This window comes from Chionomys nivalis, chromosome 10, assembly GCF_950005125.1.
Source record: "Chionomys nivalis chromosome 10, mChiNiv1.1, whole genome shotgun sequence".
Lineage (NCBI taxonomy): Eukaryota > Metazoa > Chordata > Mammalia > Rodentia > Cricetidae > Chionomys > Chionomys nivalis.
In genome coordinates, this window is record NC_080095.1 from 41806893 (window position 1) to 41822034 (window position 15142).

The 15142-nt window shown below is 47.6% G+C and overlaps 1 protein-coding gene across 6 annotated transcripts in view; it reads right to left on the reverse strand.

The window, feature by feature from the left end:
* The window catches only part of Rgs6 (regulator of G protein signaling 6), a 523367-nt gene that overhangs the window by 48137 nt on the left and 460088 nt on the right, over window positions 1-15142 (reverse strand). For all 6 annotated transcript variants that reach the window (XR_009057823.1, XM_057782284.1, XM_057782282.1 and 3 more), the window contains exon 14: window positions 6941-7066. Coding sequence is in view for 5 of the 6 variants with exons in the window: in XM_057782284.1 (XP_057638267.1) it covers window positions 6941-7066 (126 nt within the window). In the remaining variant the exon portion in view is untranslated. The remainder of the gene's footprint in view (window positions 1-6940; window positions 7067-15142) is intronic.

Genomic DNA, 15142 nt, shown 5'->3' on the forward strand with positions numbered 1-15142 from the left:
CTTCTTTTCGACACAGTGTTTCTCTGTGTAACTAGCCCTAGAACGAAAGAAACCGCTTCTCCTTGAACCTGAAGATCAAAGAGGGAAGTGAAGATGAGAACATCCCTCTGTCTGGAGAACAGGGAACTCGGTTCTGTTCTCAGCCTGGTTTTGTTGCTGTCTGCAATTGTATCTTCCCAGGTAGTCTTTTATCACCTGGGAAATGGGCACAAAGTGGGTGAAGGGGGATGCAGCAAAACCCTGACTTTCCCAGCCAGACTTAACTCCCTGAGTGTGGGCTAAGGAACAGCCAAGTGGCGGGCCAGTCAACAGGTCCCAAATCAAGCGTTGAGAATTTCAACTTTCTCCAGCAGTGGTCTGGGAAGACGCTGCCAGGCCTCTCGTTAAGGTTCCATATCATTCCCCACCACTCAATGCCCGCCCTCCTTGAAGCTCATGTCCTTCTGGCCTCCAGGGAGATGAGTCCACAGAGCTTTATGGTACCTACTGGGCGAAGGCAGAACCGCTGGGCCGAGGCACTATGGACAGCCTTCGGGGTCACCTGTGGGGCTCAGCGACTTCTCACACACCTAGATTGTGAGCCGGTAATGTTTGCTTTTTTGTCTGCCTCCTCCAACCGTGTGACCTGCGAGGTTACATTCTGCCATCTCTGTTCCTTGCTAGTCTAGTCTGCTATATGGGAGCCAGGGAGAAAGGCATGGGAAAGCCCCAGGATCTCTGAATTGTCTAATCTCTGCAGGCTCCCGGTGCTTCCAGGGAGCTTCAGGGTCCCTTTACAGAATGACCTAAGGGGCACTGCACTGCGCATCCTTAATCTGCGTGCACAGGGACAGAGTGGATGTCAGAGCAAATTTCAGAATCAAACTGATTCATCTTTACATCAAAACCAAACAAAACAAAAACAAAAGGTTTCTTCCTTCAATTAAAGCTGGGAATTTTTTGCTTTAAAAGCACAAGATAAAACAGTAGCGGGCATGTCATGGGAGAGGGGGAAGTGAGGTGGGGAGGAGAGAAGAGGGGGGAGGGGAGAAGAGGGGGGAGGGGAGGAGAGGGCACAGAGTGTGCGAGAGTGACATTCCCTCATTCCCTCGACAGCTTTCTCTTCCTGTGTACAGTGGACTCAGCCTGGCCTTCTTCTGCCTTGGGGATGGCCTACCTCGTCCCTCCTAGGTGATAGCGAAAATACTGTCACAGCAGCGTCCTGACATCTCAGGTGTATTTACCATCTTGGCTTGGAGGAACCTCTGTGGCGATTTGAAATTCAGAACAGGCTGTCATCTGTGTGTGCCCGGCTTCCCGCTCCAATGGTCTGAGCTGAACTGGGAGCTCAGGCCAACTCTCCCATCCCCACTGTCACCAAAAGAGCCACAAAAAGCTCTCTGCATATCCTCTTGTGGATGGGTGACCCACCAAGGACAGAGAAATGGCCACTCTTATCAAAAGCCTACAGGTACCGTTCCTTCCAGGAAGCGGTTAGGCATCAAACGCCAGCAGCTGCGTCAGAGGCAACCATCCTGCACTAAGCCTTCCACTGAAAGCAGGGAGCCTTAGAGACTGTCAGGGAACAGGGGCTCCAGAGTGTGCAGAGACCACCTGGGCTGCCTCTCCCCTAGTCATTGCCAATTGTCAGAGCAGTGAGAGGCACCCCTGTGCTGGCCTTTGATCTGCGCTAATGACTTAGAAAAGAATGCAGAGGAGAAAACTGGCCTCGAGGGAGGGTACCCTGCACTAGGATGAAGTCTTTGGGGCCCATGGAACTGGCAGGGGGTGTCCAGAGATGCTTTGCTTGCCTCCTTTCTTCCTGGATGCTGACAAGCAATGGGGTATTCTCCTCCAGACTGATTAGCACAGGAGAAACCATGAGCCATCGGCTGTTTCCCATACCATCAGGAGGTCTTCACAGCTCTGCAGTTAGGGCCTCCCCTGTCTTTTCACAAACCAGAATGCTCAGAGCCTACAAAACAAGCTCGGGGCTGATTCCCAGAGCAAAGTGAACTCCTTGGCACAAGGAAGTGTTGCTATGCCCTCTGCTGGCCATTGGGTGACTCAGAAAAATGGACAAAACTAGATTTTTGTCCCGTGTGTGCTGGCTGTGATGCTCAGGTACCCATAGGCATAGCCTCAGCACTACCCTAGCTGAGCTCTGTACTGGACAGGAGCCACACAGCTGCGATGGCCACAGCCTCACTGGGGTCACTTGGCTCTGTTTTGTCATGTGTTTGGTTACTCTGGGACCCCACTGGGCCTCATGAAACTTCTGGGGCGTTCCTAGGGCTTGGGGGCAACTGCCGAAGCTAAAGCTGGAGCCAGAACTCTGGAGGCAAAACCTGGCAGGCCCCTGTGCTTGCTTTTAATTGCTTCTCCCTTCAGCTGACACCGTATGGAAGTAGGGTCATCAATCTGCAGGTTCGAGGAACAACTCTGCTCTCTCAGGAGATGTTACAGCTCATAAAAAATGTAGGGGACGCTCTTTGTTGCCGGCTTTGATTTTTAACTCATGCCCTGCTGTACGGCAGAAGGTGTAGAGCCAGGGTGGACAAAGGTTTGGATAGGAGGATGGAGATGGAGCAGGGGCAAAGGGCACTGTCTCCATTTGGAGAAAATTCACAAACTAGGAAAAAGGATAAAGTCAGCTCTGTAGTGCTTGCTTTGGAACTGTGATGCTTCAATGCCCCACACCCTCCTTAGGCAGCTCAGGTGTAGGCTTGCCTTGGTGGTTAGAAGAGGCGAGCAGCCTCCCATGTAGGCTGTCACAACAAAGCATGTCTTGCTGGCCCTGTCCCCGCTCGTGTCCCTGGAGATGACAACCCTCAGTCATCTCACAGACTCACCTAGACAAAAATGACCAGAAGTGGGCTGAGTAAGGAGCCTGCTGCACGGCATGGGGACCTGAATTCAAATCCCCAGCACCCAGAATGGCCAGGTGTGACAGTGTGTATACATATACTCCTAATGCTGGGGGTGCAGAGACAGGAGGATCCCGGGGTTTGCTTGCTAGCCAGTCTACCAAATCAATGAGCTACACATTCAGACAAATAAAGTGGAGAGTTTTGTCTTGTTTTGTTTGTTTGTTTGAGACAGGGTTTCTCTGTAGGTTTGGAGCCTGCCCTGGAACTAGCTCTTGTAGACCAGGCTGGCCTCGAACTCACAAAGATCTGCCTGCCTCTGCCTCCCAAGTGCTGGGATTAAAGTGCACCACCACTGCCTAGTATGGAGAGTGCTTAAGACAGACCTATTTGATGTTTACCTCTGGTTTCTGCATACTTGCTCACACACACCCATGTGAATACACATGTATGCATTCACACATCTGTATGAACATGTAAATACACCCCATACACACACACACAAATACACACACACACACACACACACACACACTTTCCTGGAAAGGTCTAGGCGGCACTTTGGAGCCCTCTCTTCCTTATTCTGAAGCTCTGATGTAAATTGCACCAATTGGCTGCTTTGCTGGCATTCCATGCGCTGTGCCTGGTTAGTCTGAATGAAACGTTCCTTCTACTAGAGAGACTCGAGAGATCCCAGGAGACAGAAGCAGAACGGCACTTTGCAATACCACCCACAGCCTTTCCCTTCCCTTCTTCCGCTTTGATTCCAGGAGCTGGGGCTCATGACCAACGCTGGGGAGAAGGGACAACCCAGTAAGGACCAATGCAACAAATGACCAGGAGCCTCACGCTGTGCATCTTCCTCAGCTCCCAGGAGCTACCGTGCACACGGACTATGACAGGCATATACCTGGCCAGCCATGCATGGCTACTATGGAGAAGGGGCAGAGTCAGATTAACCCTGAGCCCTCGGGACCTGGGTCCTGGGAGGGCTTAGCCACGGTCTGTGACTGAAGGAATGAACAGAGGGCAGGGAAAGCAGCTATTTTGTGATTAGGGACCAAAGCGTCTTGCGGTTGCGTGACTTAGAGCTGAACTTTCCTCCCTGTGTCCAATTATGTTGAATATCATCAGGATGGAACCAAGGCCTCTGGAGAGGATTTCAGAAGCTCCTGGGCTGTACCTTCTCGCTCTGTTGTTCTATTTCCTTTATCCCCCTTCCTGTCATGGATCAGAGGGGACCTTCTTTAAGTCCGGATTTATGCATGCATGCTGGGGGCTGGCGGATTCACACGTGTGCATGCACATTCTTTCACCTAAGATTAAATGCAGCTCTCCTGGCACCCGGCGAGCTGCTGGCAGAGGCACAAATGAAAATGGCAGAAGGGAGGGAGCACCTGCCAGGGACACGCTTCTCCGTGCACTCGGGACTCTGAATAGTTACCGACTTTAGTCTAATTGCAAAAGCGGCCCTTGGCTACACTGCGACTTTTGACAGTAGAGCCCCCAGACGGGGCAAGGGGCGGCCTTCGCAATGAGCAGGAGCCTATGGTCACTGTCTGGAATATTTTAGATAGCAGAGGGCTCTTAAGTCTACTTGCGGGCTGAGGAACCAGCAAAGGACCCAGTTCGTATCTTTCCACTTTGTTGCCCAAATGTAATGGGGATTGGAGAGTAAGAAAGACCTATGGGGACCCAGCAGGAGACAGAGTCTGGGATGATGACACTGAGAGATCAGCTGGGACCATCCAGCCCGCTTCTTACATAGCCTGAGGCTGGCCTCGGTGTTACCCTAGTGAAGAGGATTGGAAGCCATGACTTCTGTTACAAATACCCGGTCAGGAATCAAAGCAAACCCTCGAGCTGTGGTTAGAATATTCTAAAAAAGTATTGTGAAAGAGCTATTGGGCCATAACCTGAAACTGAGATCACCTCACCTGGTTCCCATCACAGGACACCCCATTGGTCCCTGCGTCATCCCAGGACTCTGTGGCTTGGGATGGTCATATCATCGCTTGCTGAGAGTTAATCTTGATTTATGATTTTCTACTTGGTTGTCTTGGGAAGAGTCTGGATTATTAGTCAAGATCTGGGGGTGTCTGTCGATACATTTTCAGAGAGGATTAACTTGGGGAAGATGCAACCTGGATGTGGGCAGCAACTCCCCCCCATAGGCAGGGGCACAGATGTGATGATAGAAAGTGGCTGGGGGTGGTGGAGTGTCTACAGTGCAGCTTCTCTCTCTGCTTCCTGGCTACCCATGCACTTGCTCTGTCTCACACTCTCCACTACCGTCCATTGAAATCTCCGTAATCATGGGACAGAATAAATCACTGTGACGGAAACATTCTGCCTAACAGCCCCCTGTGGCTAATTCAGTGTCCCACCTTAGAATATACTCCCTTCTCTTGGTCTTGTGGTGTCTTGTGAGTTCTTGAAAGTCAAGTTTATGGTTTGTCTACTTTCTTTGACATCCATTCCTCTCTCGTTTGAATACTTCCAAAATGGTTTTAGAGGCTACAATTATTTGTATATAATTAATAACTTATAATTTCTTATGCATTTTCCCAGAACCTACAAGGCTGTTTCCAGGGAGAAATCACATAACTCAACTGTCTTGCATCCCTTAGTAGACCCTGGTGAGGTTTGCTGTAGCACAGGTTTGCCATAGATATCACCCGATTGGTGACACGGATTTTACCCATTAATATAAGAGAACACCCTTATATATTATTATAAGAGAACATGGCCCTTTGCCAACAGCACACGCTCGGATTTAATTTTAAAAATTCAAAAAGTAATAAAAGTCTATTTCAGAAGGTAGCATTTGAACATGGAAATTAACTTACCATGTAAAAGAGAACCTGATGTAAATAGGGACGGGGCTTGAAGTGGTGGAGGTGGTGGATCTCAGCTGTGAAGTCACCAGTTGACCAAGACCACTAATCTTGGGTGTCGACATAATTGCACGTAGAATCAAAACAAAAGCTACTAGGCACTCCTATGAGGCATTTTCTTATTTAAATTATTTGAAGTGGGGGAAGACCCACCCTAAATGTGGGTGGCAGCCCAGATAAGGGGACGAAGGGAGACTTTGATGCCTGCATGCTTGCCCTCACTCTTGTTAACAATCACATCTATTCTGTTGCTGGGGAATTCCTTCACTCATATTAAAATCAAGTTCTTTAGGATTCTGATGTCGACCAAAGACCAGTGGCTCTCCAGGAATCCTCTGGTCCCTCAGTGCCAAATTGGACATCCGGTCTCACTGACTGAGTAACTACAGATTCTCAGCCTCTCCAGTGTGTGATCCACCTTTAACTCATCCTGTCGGTTCCGTTCTTGTAAGGACCCCCGCACAAGACAATCACCGAGGGGCCTCACTAAGTGACATACCTGATCACGTTCCCACGAGTCACCTGGCTCCGTATCTGACACAGCAGAAGACTGAATGCCTCAGTTTCTCATTTTCTATGACCAAGAGCTTCTTCGCTTTTTACTTACCCTGCTCTTCCACATCAGTTCTCATTTTTCTGAACGTTTTCTTTTTTTATCCTACTAAATGTAATTATTTCTCCATTTCCATTATAAGGTATTAGTTATGGGCCTACAGAAACAATCAGGTCTTCTCAGTGACATCAGCTGATCCACGGAGTCACCGCATGGAGGTGACAGAATTCTTTTCAAGGGGAAAGCATGTGCTTTTATTAGCTTGTACAGTCACGTCTCTACACATCACGGACTGGGCTTGCTAAAGTTCTGAATTGAGCCCGTTGATGTCCTCTTCTTCGTTTAACCTTCAAGGGGCCATGAACACCTAGGGCCAACATTTTGGAGAAGGGGTGCTCTGAGCTGCCCCCTCACTCTGAAATTCCACACTTCCATAGTTTTACTTGAATGGCGCTATCAAAGCCATTTGACTATTTAACCCCATCAAAAGCCTCCATCCCAACCTGAGCTAGATAAGCTTGTATTTGGATTTGAATCCCAAGTGATGTTTTATTGAGAGAGGGAGGTGGAAAGGCCAATTATGCAAATTTACACACACACACACACACACACACACGAGTATGCAATTCAAATGTTTGAGTTACCTGAGATTTTCTGAACTGAACTCCGACTCCAGGAATCGAAGGAACTGGTCCCGCCCCACCTGGTCCTTCAGTATCTCGTCAAAAGAGAAGCCCCATCGTTTTACCCGCTGCTGGCTGGGCTCTTTGCTTTGGGGTTGGAAGAGAAGGTTTGAAAAAAATGATTAGTATCAAACAGAAGCCACTGTCATATTCTCCCTGATAAATCTGTGTTGACACCACACATCAAGGAGAATCGTGTCAGGAGGAAGTGACAGATACCACAAAACCCATGCAAATTCCACATGTATGCTTTTACACACCAGTGGCGCCAGGTGGTGAAGAGTTCCTGAAAAGAGGCAGGGGAAGAGGCCATGTCTGGCAAGGCTCACCAAGGTGCACAGCAAGTGAATGCTATCTATAGGAAATCTATCCCCACCACCAATGGGGCCTCCCTGGACCACTCCCATCGGTACGGAGCCAACTTTCAACTCTATCCTTTTCGTACTTTTCCTGTTACCCAGGATATCTCCTGGATCCAACCCTTTGTCTAAGAAACTGGCTCCCATCTTCTGTTTCTTCTTCAATATCTAAAGAAGAGGTCAGCCTCTGATTGGAGTTGGGTGATATGCTGGTTATAAATGTGTGAATTAAACCAGAATAAACCCCATTCAACTTGCTCGGAAACAGCATGCTGCCTTTGCTGATTGCTTTGGTCATTAAACAGTGTTTATCGTGTATTAAGCATTTTACATCTACCTGCCAATAGGCTGAGTCCTTAAAGTTGCTCTGTGAATTACGCTAGGACTATTTCCATTCCCAAGACAGGGAGACAGGGAGACCATTCCCAAGGTCTAGTTATCAGTTGTCTCGGCCTCATATCTGGCAAGTGATGGAGTCAAGAATCCAGTGTGGTTGTGCGGCTCCATAGCACAGCCTTCAGCTTTGGCAATCTCACCCCCATGGGGAAGAAGTGGCATTGGCATCCTCCTCCAGTACAACAACTCCTTCAGATTCTCTCCTCCCACCTGAAGTCCCTGAGCGGACCCTTCAGGAGACAATAGCTCCTACTTCACAAGTCACAATCTGGAATCTCCTCTCCCCTCCACACCCACATCCAGATTCAAGGTGTGCTCTGCAGGCCAAGAGGCTCCAGTTTCTCAAGGATTCCCAGAGACTTAGTCACAGCCACACTTGGGGACTGCTGGTGTAGACAGAGCTTTTTCCTTTTAGAGGCAGATAGGCCCTTGATAGTTCTCTAACCATCAGTATATGAGAGCATGGGTTTTCCTTATTATAGAATTGGCATAGCCTCCATATTTCTGCTAGAAGAGACCTGGAACATTAAAGTGCTTAAAAAGCAAGTAATTGGCAGCCGGAGCTGGAGGAGCCATTTTATAGTCGCGCTGTGCATGCTTGGAGCCACCATTCTCACACGCACTAGTGTGACAGAGGACCTGAAGGGAAATTCACAATTTAAAAAAATTAAAGTAGCCCGACGGTGGTGGTGCACGCCTTTAATCCCAGCACTTGGGAGGCAGAGGCAGGCGGATCTCTGTGAGTTCGAGACCAGCCTGGTCTACAAGAGCTAGTTCCAGGACAGGCTCCAAAACCACAGAGAAACCCTGTCTCAAAAAAGCAAAAAAAAAAAAAAAAAAAAGTTAAAGTTTAAATTTAGTCATCTGTGACTAGTTGACATGGGTATGTGGCTATGGGACTGGATATATGGTTTAGATGTAAGCCATCAAACCAGTGTCTTCTATTTCTAGGGCAGTGACCTAGACTGTATATGCGGGGTTCAGGGAGGCTCTCGCAGTATGACTTTGCATTTCCAGGCATAGCTCAGTAGGGTCATGGTAGAAGGCTAGGCAATGAGACATTCCTCCACAAATGATCTCTTGCAAAGTATCAGGCTGGGCTTTTCACAATAAGACACGACAGCGGGTCCTGGATTCTCTTGGAAACAAACCACATAATTTAAAAAAAAAATGGTAACTTTCCAAGGGTTTGAAAGTACTGCTTGTGGGGACAGTCCCCTGGAGTTGAAACTATCAGCAAATTTAAGTTTCCGAGAGCTGCAGGAATAGTCTTCCTCCAGGGTCATGCTCTGACCTGGGGCAGAGACATAATCTGTTCCCCAACAGGCAGTGATTCAAGGTTCTGCCTATGGGCCGGTGCTAGCTGTATCCTTGTCAAAGGCTGTGCCAAGAGACTTGGCGTGCAGAGTGAGTCGGTAGTTTTAACAGAGGTCTCATGGATGCACACTTACCACCACGGCCAGCACTTTCTGATGGCAGGCAGTGAGCCATGTTCACCCCACCAGAGTTCTTGTTGGTGGCAGGACTGAATAAAGGGCAGTCTGGGGGTGTGTCAGAACTCTTGGTAAGCCTCAGTGGGTGCTACTTTGTCTTCTCCTTCATGGTCCTCATTTGATGCCTGTATTAAGGCTTGAAAAAAGATGTAAGCTATTTTCAAAAGACTCGAGCTGTGTTGTCAATGATGGTTTGCCTCCTTCCTTAGATCCACACGTTGAAATTCTCATGGGCAATGTGTGATGTGTTTGGGTGTGGGGCCCTTGGAGATGGTTGTCTCATAACTGAAATTAGTGTTCTTAGGAAAGACCCAGACAACCCTGTCACCCTTCCACCATGGAAGGACCCAACGAGAAACTGGCCATCAATGCACCAGTAAGAAGACTCTCAATCATACAGTGAGATTGTGGGTGCTTTGTTCTTACACCTCTCAGTCTCCTGAACCACAGAAGTAAATAAATGTTATTTATTAGGTTTGTTTTTTTTTGAGACAGGGTTTCTCTGTAGCTTTGGAGCCTGTCCTGGAATTAGCTCTTGTAGACCAGGCTGACCTCGAACTCAGAGATCCGCCTGTCTCTGCTTTCCGAGTGCTGGAATTAAAGGCATGCGCCACCAGTGCCTGGCAATAGATGGTATTTATAAGTCACACCATTTATGGTGGGGTGTTTTTTTTTTTGCCACCTTAATGGGCTCACACAAAAATTGGTATGGAGAGTGGGATGCTGCTATAGCACATAAAATGGGAAAGGGTGGTAAACACAGGTCAGGGAAGCTTAAAATGTTTGCTGACGATGGACCCATAAAGATCTCTCTCTCTCTCTCTCTCTCTCTCTCCCTCTCCCTCTCCCTCCCTCCCTCCCTCCCTCCCTCCCTCCCTCCCTCCCTCCCTCTCTCTCTCTCTCTCTCTCTCTCTCCCTCTGTGTGTGTGTATGCTCAGAAAACAAGTAGAAAATCTGATAAGAACCCCCGTTCTTAGATACTGCTTAGATAGTTCTGAATGGAGCCTTAAAGAATGGTGCAGGCCACGCTGACAAGACTCAGGTGAACACAAGGATGTTAGAGAAGGGTGATTCTTGTTGTAAAGGGGCAGAGACCGACTGAACTGTTTGTGTGCTAGGGTTTTGTGAAAGGTGGAACTTGCTAGCATTGTGTCTACATATTTAGCCAAGGAAGTTTCTAAGCCATGTGTGAAGGAGTAGCTTGACTCTTCCTAACTGCTTTTAGTCGTACACAAAGAGAGAGAAATGAGCTAAAGATAGAATTGCTACCCAAAAGGAACTAGAATCTAAACAAGGAAATGAGAGAATCCCTATCTTATTTGTGTTCTAACAAACAAGCCCATAAAACAACAGAATAGACACTGTGAATGTTGTGGCCAAATGACTGTCGCAAGGACGTAATAGGGCTCAGTCATCCAGACAAAAGCCAGCAGCTAGGTTTTGGGAAGATAGGAAGATGATCCAGAGACAACTAGGTCTGTGACTCCCATTATAGGCTAAGAACCCTGCAACCACGGGGAGCTGGGGGCGGGGCAGTTTCAATAGGCGTAGGCATCTCTCCAGTTCCAGCAGTCCAGGATGCCATGCCTGGTACTTCCAGGATGGAGTCTCTGTGGAGAGCTGCAAGGGGGACTGTAACCAGTGGAGCTACTGGGACAAGCTCTGTGGCAGAGCTGCGGGGTAGTGGTCCAGCCCCGGGGAAGCTGCAAAGACAAGGCAGAGAGAGGACGTTCACTGAGCTGTGAAGGATGCTGCCACCCAAACGGGCATGGAACACAGAACATCAACCCAGAGAGCTGACGAGCTCTGGAGATGGGTTCACTGCCTCAGGGAATGAGTCGGTCTGTTGCCTCAGTCTGGGTCTGATGGGCGCAGTGTCAAGACAGAGAGAATTAGTCTGATTAAAGCTTGATCTTCGCCCTGTTGTACTTAGAAGACTTGCTTCCCGTTTTTTCTTATTGGAATGGAAATGTCTATCTCACACTTCCCAGTGTCCTAGTTTGATGTACCCCGTGGTCGTCACAGCTGGAACGGACTTTGGCTGGAGGTGATGTGTGTCTTGATCTGCCCTCATCTTATTGAGATGGAACTTTAAAGCTGACATTAGAGAGATTGCTGGTGGTGCTGGGCCAGGTCAGATGCCTTTTACATGCTGGAGTTTATAACAGGGGGATCAGGTGTAAAATGGTATGGGATAAAAGTTTTGTCCCTCTCAAATTCATCTGTTAACGTTTTGACCCCAAATATGATAGTATTAAGGGTTGGGGCCTTTGAAAGTCATTGAGCCCTGAGGAATGAGGTTAATATCGTTATCAATAAACCGCAGAGGGAAGATAGAAAATTCACTCTGTGGCCAAGCCAAACTTGTGATCCTTTTGCCTCAGCCTCCTAAGCAATAAGATAATAGTGGCATGCTACCTTGTTGTTTGGGTTTCTGTGGCTGTGAAGAGAAACCATGACCACTGCGGCAACTCTTATAAAGGAGAACATTTAATTGAGATGGCTCACTTACAGTTTCAGAGGTTCAGTCTGTTACCATGATGGTGGGACCTGACAGCGTGCAGGCAGACGTGGTGCTGGAGAAGAAGCTGAGAGTCCTACATCTTGCAAGCAACAGGAAGTGAACTGTCTCACTGGGCGTGGCTTGAGCATATATGAAACCTCCAAGCCCACCCCAACAGTGACACTTCCTCCAACAAGATCACACCTCTTCCCATTGGTGCCGCTCCCTTTGGAGGCCATTTTCTTTCAAGCCACCACACACTTTGACCAGATCATGGTCTAGGCCCTCCTCAGACACCAACACACTGCTGCCTTGATCTTCACGTTCTCAGGTCTCAGAACAATGAGACCCAAATTTCTTCCGTGTGTAAGCGACACACAATCTGTTACATTTTTGTTTGACAGCTTGAATGGATTAAGATAAGTTATCAGAAAAATGATGAAACAAGGGCCAGTCCTCTCGGAAAACAGATTTAATGACCCTGTCTTAGGGCCACACTGTGAGCAAACAGTCTTCATTTATTTATTTACCACCCCAAGAACCACTGAGAGGTCTTGGATGCTCCAATAGGCTGGGACCCAGCCTGTACCCATTCATTGCTCTCGTTCAGCATTCTCAGATTGTTTGGGCTTGACTGTGCCCTCTCACTTGTGGCCACTCAGAGCTGTATTCACAAGGTAGCTGAAAGGGTCATCTGAGGACTGCACTGGATGTCCAAACGGTGCCTGTGGCAGCTAACAAGAGCTCGTTGGAGGGTTGACTAGAGTGACCCACATGGGCCCCTCAATGGCTTGAACTTCTCCCAGCGTGGTGGGCAATTCCAAAGACTTAAGAGCAGATATTTAGAAGCTACTGGAACTCTGTATGGCTACCTCTCAGGGTGTCACTTTGCTTTGCCAAATAAGGCATCAAGACCCATGAATATGAAAACAAATGTCTTCTCTTGATATAGGATCAACATATGCACACAAGAAGGGAGGCCACCAATGGGGCCATGATTGGAAATTAACTGCTTTAAGAATGGAGCTTGAGGGGTCTGGGGAGATGGCCCAGTGGTTAACAGTACTTATTGCTCTTGTAAGGGGTCCAGGGTTTAGTTCCCAGCACCAGTTTGGTGGTTCACAATGATCTGTAACTCCAGTTCCAGGGTATTCAGTGTCCTCTTCTGGTCTCCATGGGCACCGGGCAAGCACATGACACAATACACACACACATACATACATACATACAGGCAAAACACTCAGATGCATAAAATAAGTAAATCTAATTTTTAAAAGGAGCGTAAGAGTTCTGCCCCAATAGCTGCATATTGGCAACTCAGCTCTGCCTCTTGGCTAGTCAGCATGGCTGGGAGTAGATTCCTTTAACCAAGTAGAATGAACCAGGCATTCTGTATAGACATCACTCATGTGCCTGATACTCAATAGAGAAGGAACCTTAAACCTTCCCCATGGAGGGGAGAAGCGACTTACCACAATTCTACAGTCCACACCAATTTCCTGAGCTCCCGTCCTTCGGTTAATGTTACTACCACAACTACTTCCTTTCAGCCTCCCTCTGACACCTTTTAGATAATGAGTAAATTAGTGAATTCTTCCCTGTGGTCTAGTGACTTTTGACTGACTGCTCCTCAGTGCTAAGCCTTGGTTATTGTTATTTTCTTTAGTGAAAGCTGACTTCTAAGAATCTCCAACAGATGGCGTTCGCCATGCTTTCAGACAGAAGCCTATCATCACCCCCCTCCCGCCCTGATTATACCTTTTCTTGTTCTTAGACTTTTGGATCTATTATCTTATCTGAGATTGAGAGGGGATCTGGGAACAATTCCCTGTTATTTTATATTACATCCTATACTGATTTGCCCATTATTGGGCTGTTGTCCGTCACCAGACTGTCTGCATCTACCCTGCGGCAATTAAGACAATATGTTCTTAATTTTTGTAGAGTCCAAGCATTTCGTCTCATGTCCTCATGATTGGAGCTCAAAAATAAATCAGCCTGGAGTTCCCTGAGCCCAGAAGAAGTCTAAAGACCAGTGAGAAGGACATCTCCAGAACATCCTATTTGGCCACACATGGTTTCTCCTCTGCCATGTACCATGAGCCACGTTCACATGATGTCTGGGAAGATAGGAGACATGGATGATTTCCAAGGCCTTGAGCAGAGGTTACCTCTCCTGGCAGCTAACATACTTAGTATTCCCGCTTTTGAAAAGACCTTTGTCACTGGCTACTAGAATTTCCCTGGTTTCTAATCTTGGCCCGCCTCTTCTCCCTCAGCTTATTCCCCCCACCCCTACGCTTTATTTTCCTCTCTCAGAGACAGAACACAGACTCCTCTCACTTTCTCACTGGGCACAGCCTAACCCTCTCCTTTGTTGCATGTGTCTGCCAAAGCCTTGCCCACAGGACTTGATTTGTGGCCCCAAGTGGCTGGATGTCCTTTGCCAAGCAAGGAGGAATTCTGGTGCCAGGTGGTAAGACAGCAGGTTTTATTGACTTTGTTAGATTTTTATCCAGAGGATTTCTTACTCGGAGCACAGTACAAAGTAGATCTCAATCCATATAGGCTGGATTAAGGCGAAACAGGAAAAACTGATTCTTGGTTATTTTCTTGGTCATCTTTGGACTTTACTGTATAGACAGGGACCGTCACCAGGCTGAAGGGTGACATCAGCACTGATTATGTGCTCTGCACTTCTTCTGACAGTTCTGCAAGCCTCAGAGTACAGGCATTCTGCCAGGAGAAGAATTAGGGCTTCATTTTCACTTGTGCCTACAGAGCTCCATTTGTTTGCATAGATAAGACTCTGCACCCCTATCTTTTCATAGGTTAGACATTAGCTTAGCGTAGAAGTTTGAACAATCACAACAGAATGGATTCACCCATTATAGGGCAGGTGGTACTGCGTGGAGGACAGAATACTGCATAGTTTGACATACATTAAGTGGCAAGGTGGCTTGATCTCTTTTTCTCAAAAGATCACATGCTTCATTATACAGTTAGGAACAGGTGAGAAAATTAATTTTATCATAGTGAATTAGCATTGGGCTAATTCTTTTGCCAACTGTCAGCGAAACGACCAAAGGATAAATAACTTCTTCACCTACTGTACACTCAGTCTATATTTTTGAGTGCCTGTTGTGTACCAGTTAGAAGACTAGACGCTAAAGCGAATCACTGGTCCTCTTTAGAAGTGATCTGTGTGTGTGTGTGTGTGTGTGTGTATGTGTGTGTATGTGTGTGTATGTATGTGTGTGTATGTGTGTGTATGTATGTGTGTGTATGTGTGTGTGTATGTGTGTATGTGTGTGTGTGTGTGTGTGAGACATAGCAGCTGGAGGATTGGGACAGCCATGCCATCGTGCTGGGTGGTCAGCACGCTTGGGAAGACTCAAGTGAGAAGGAAAGC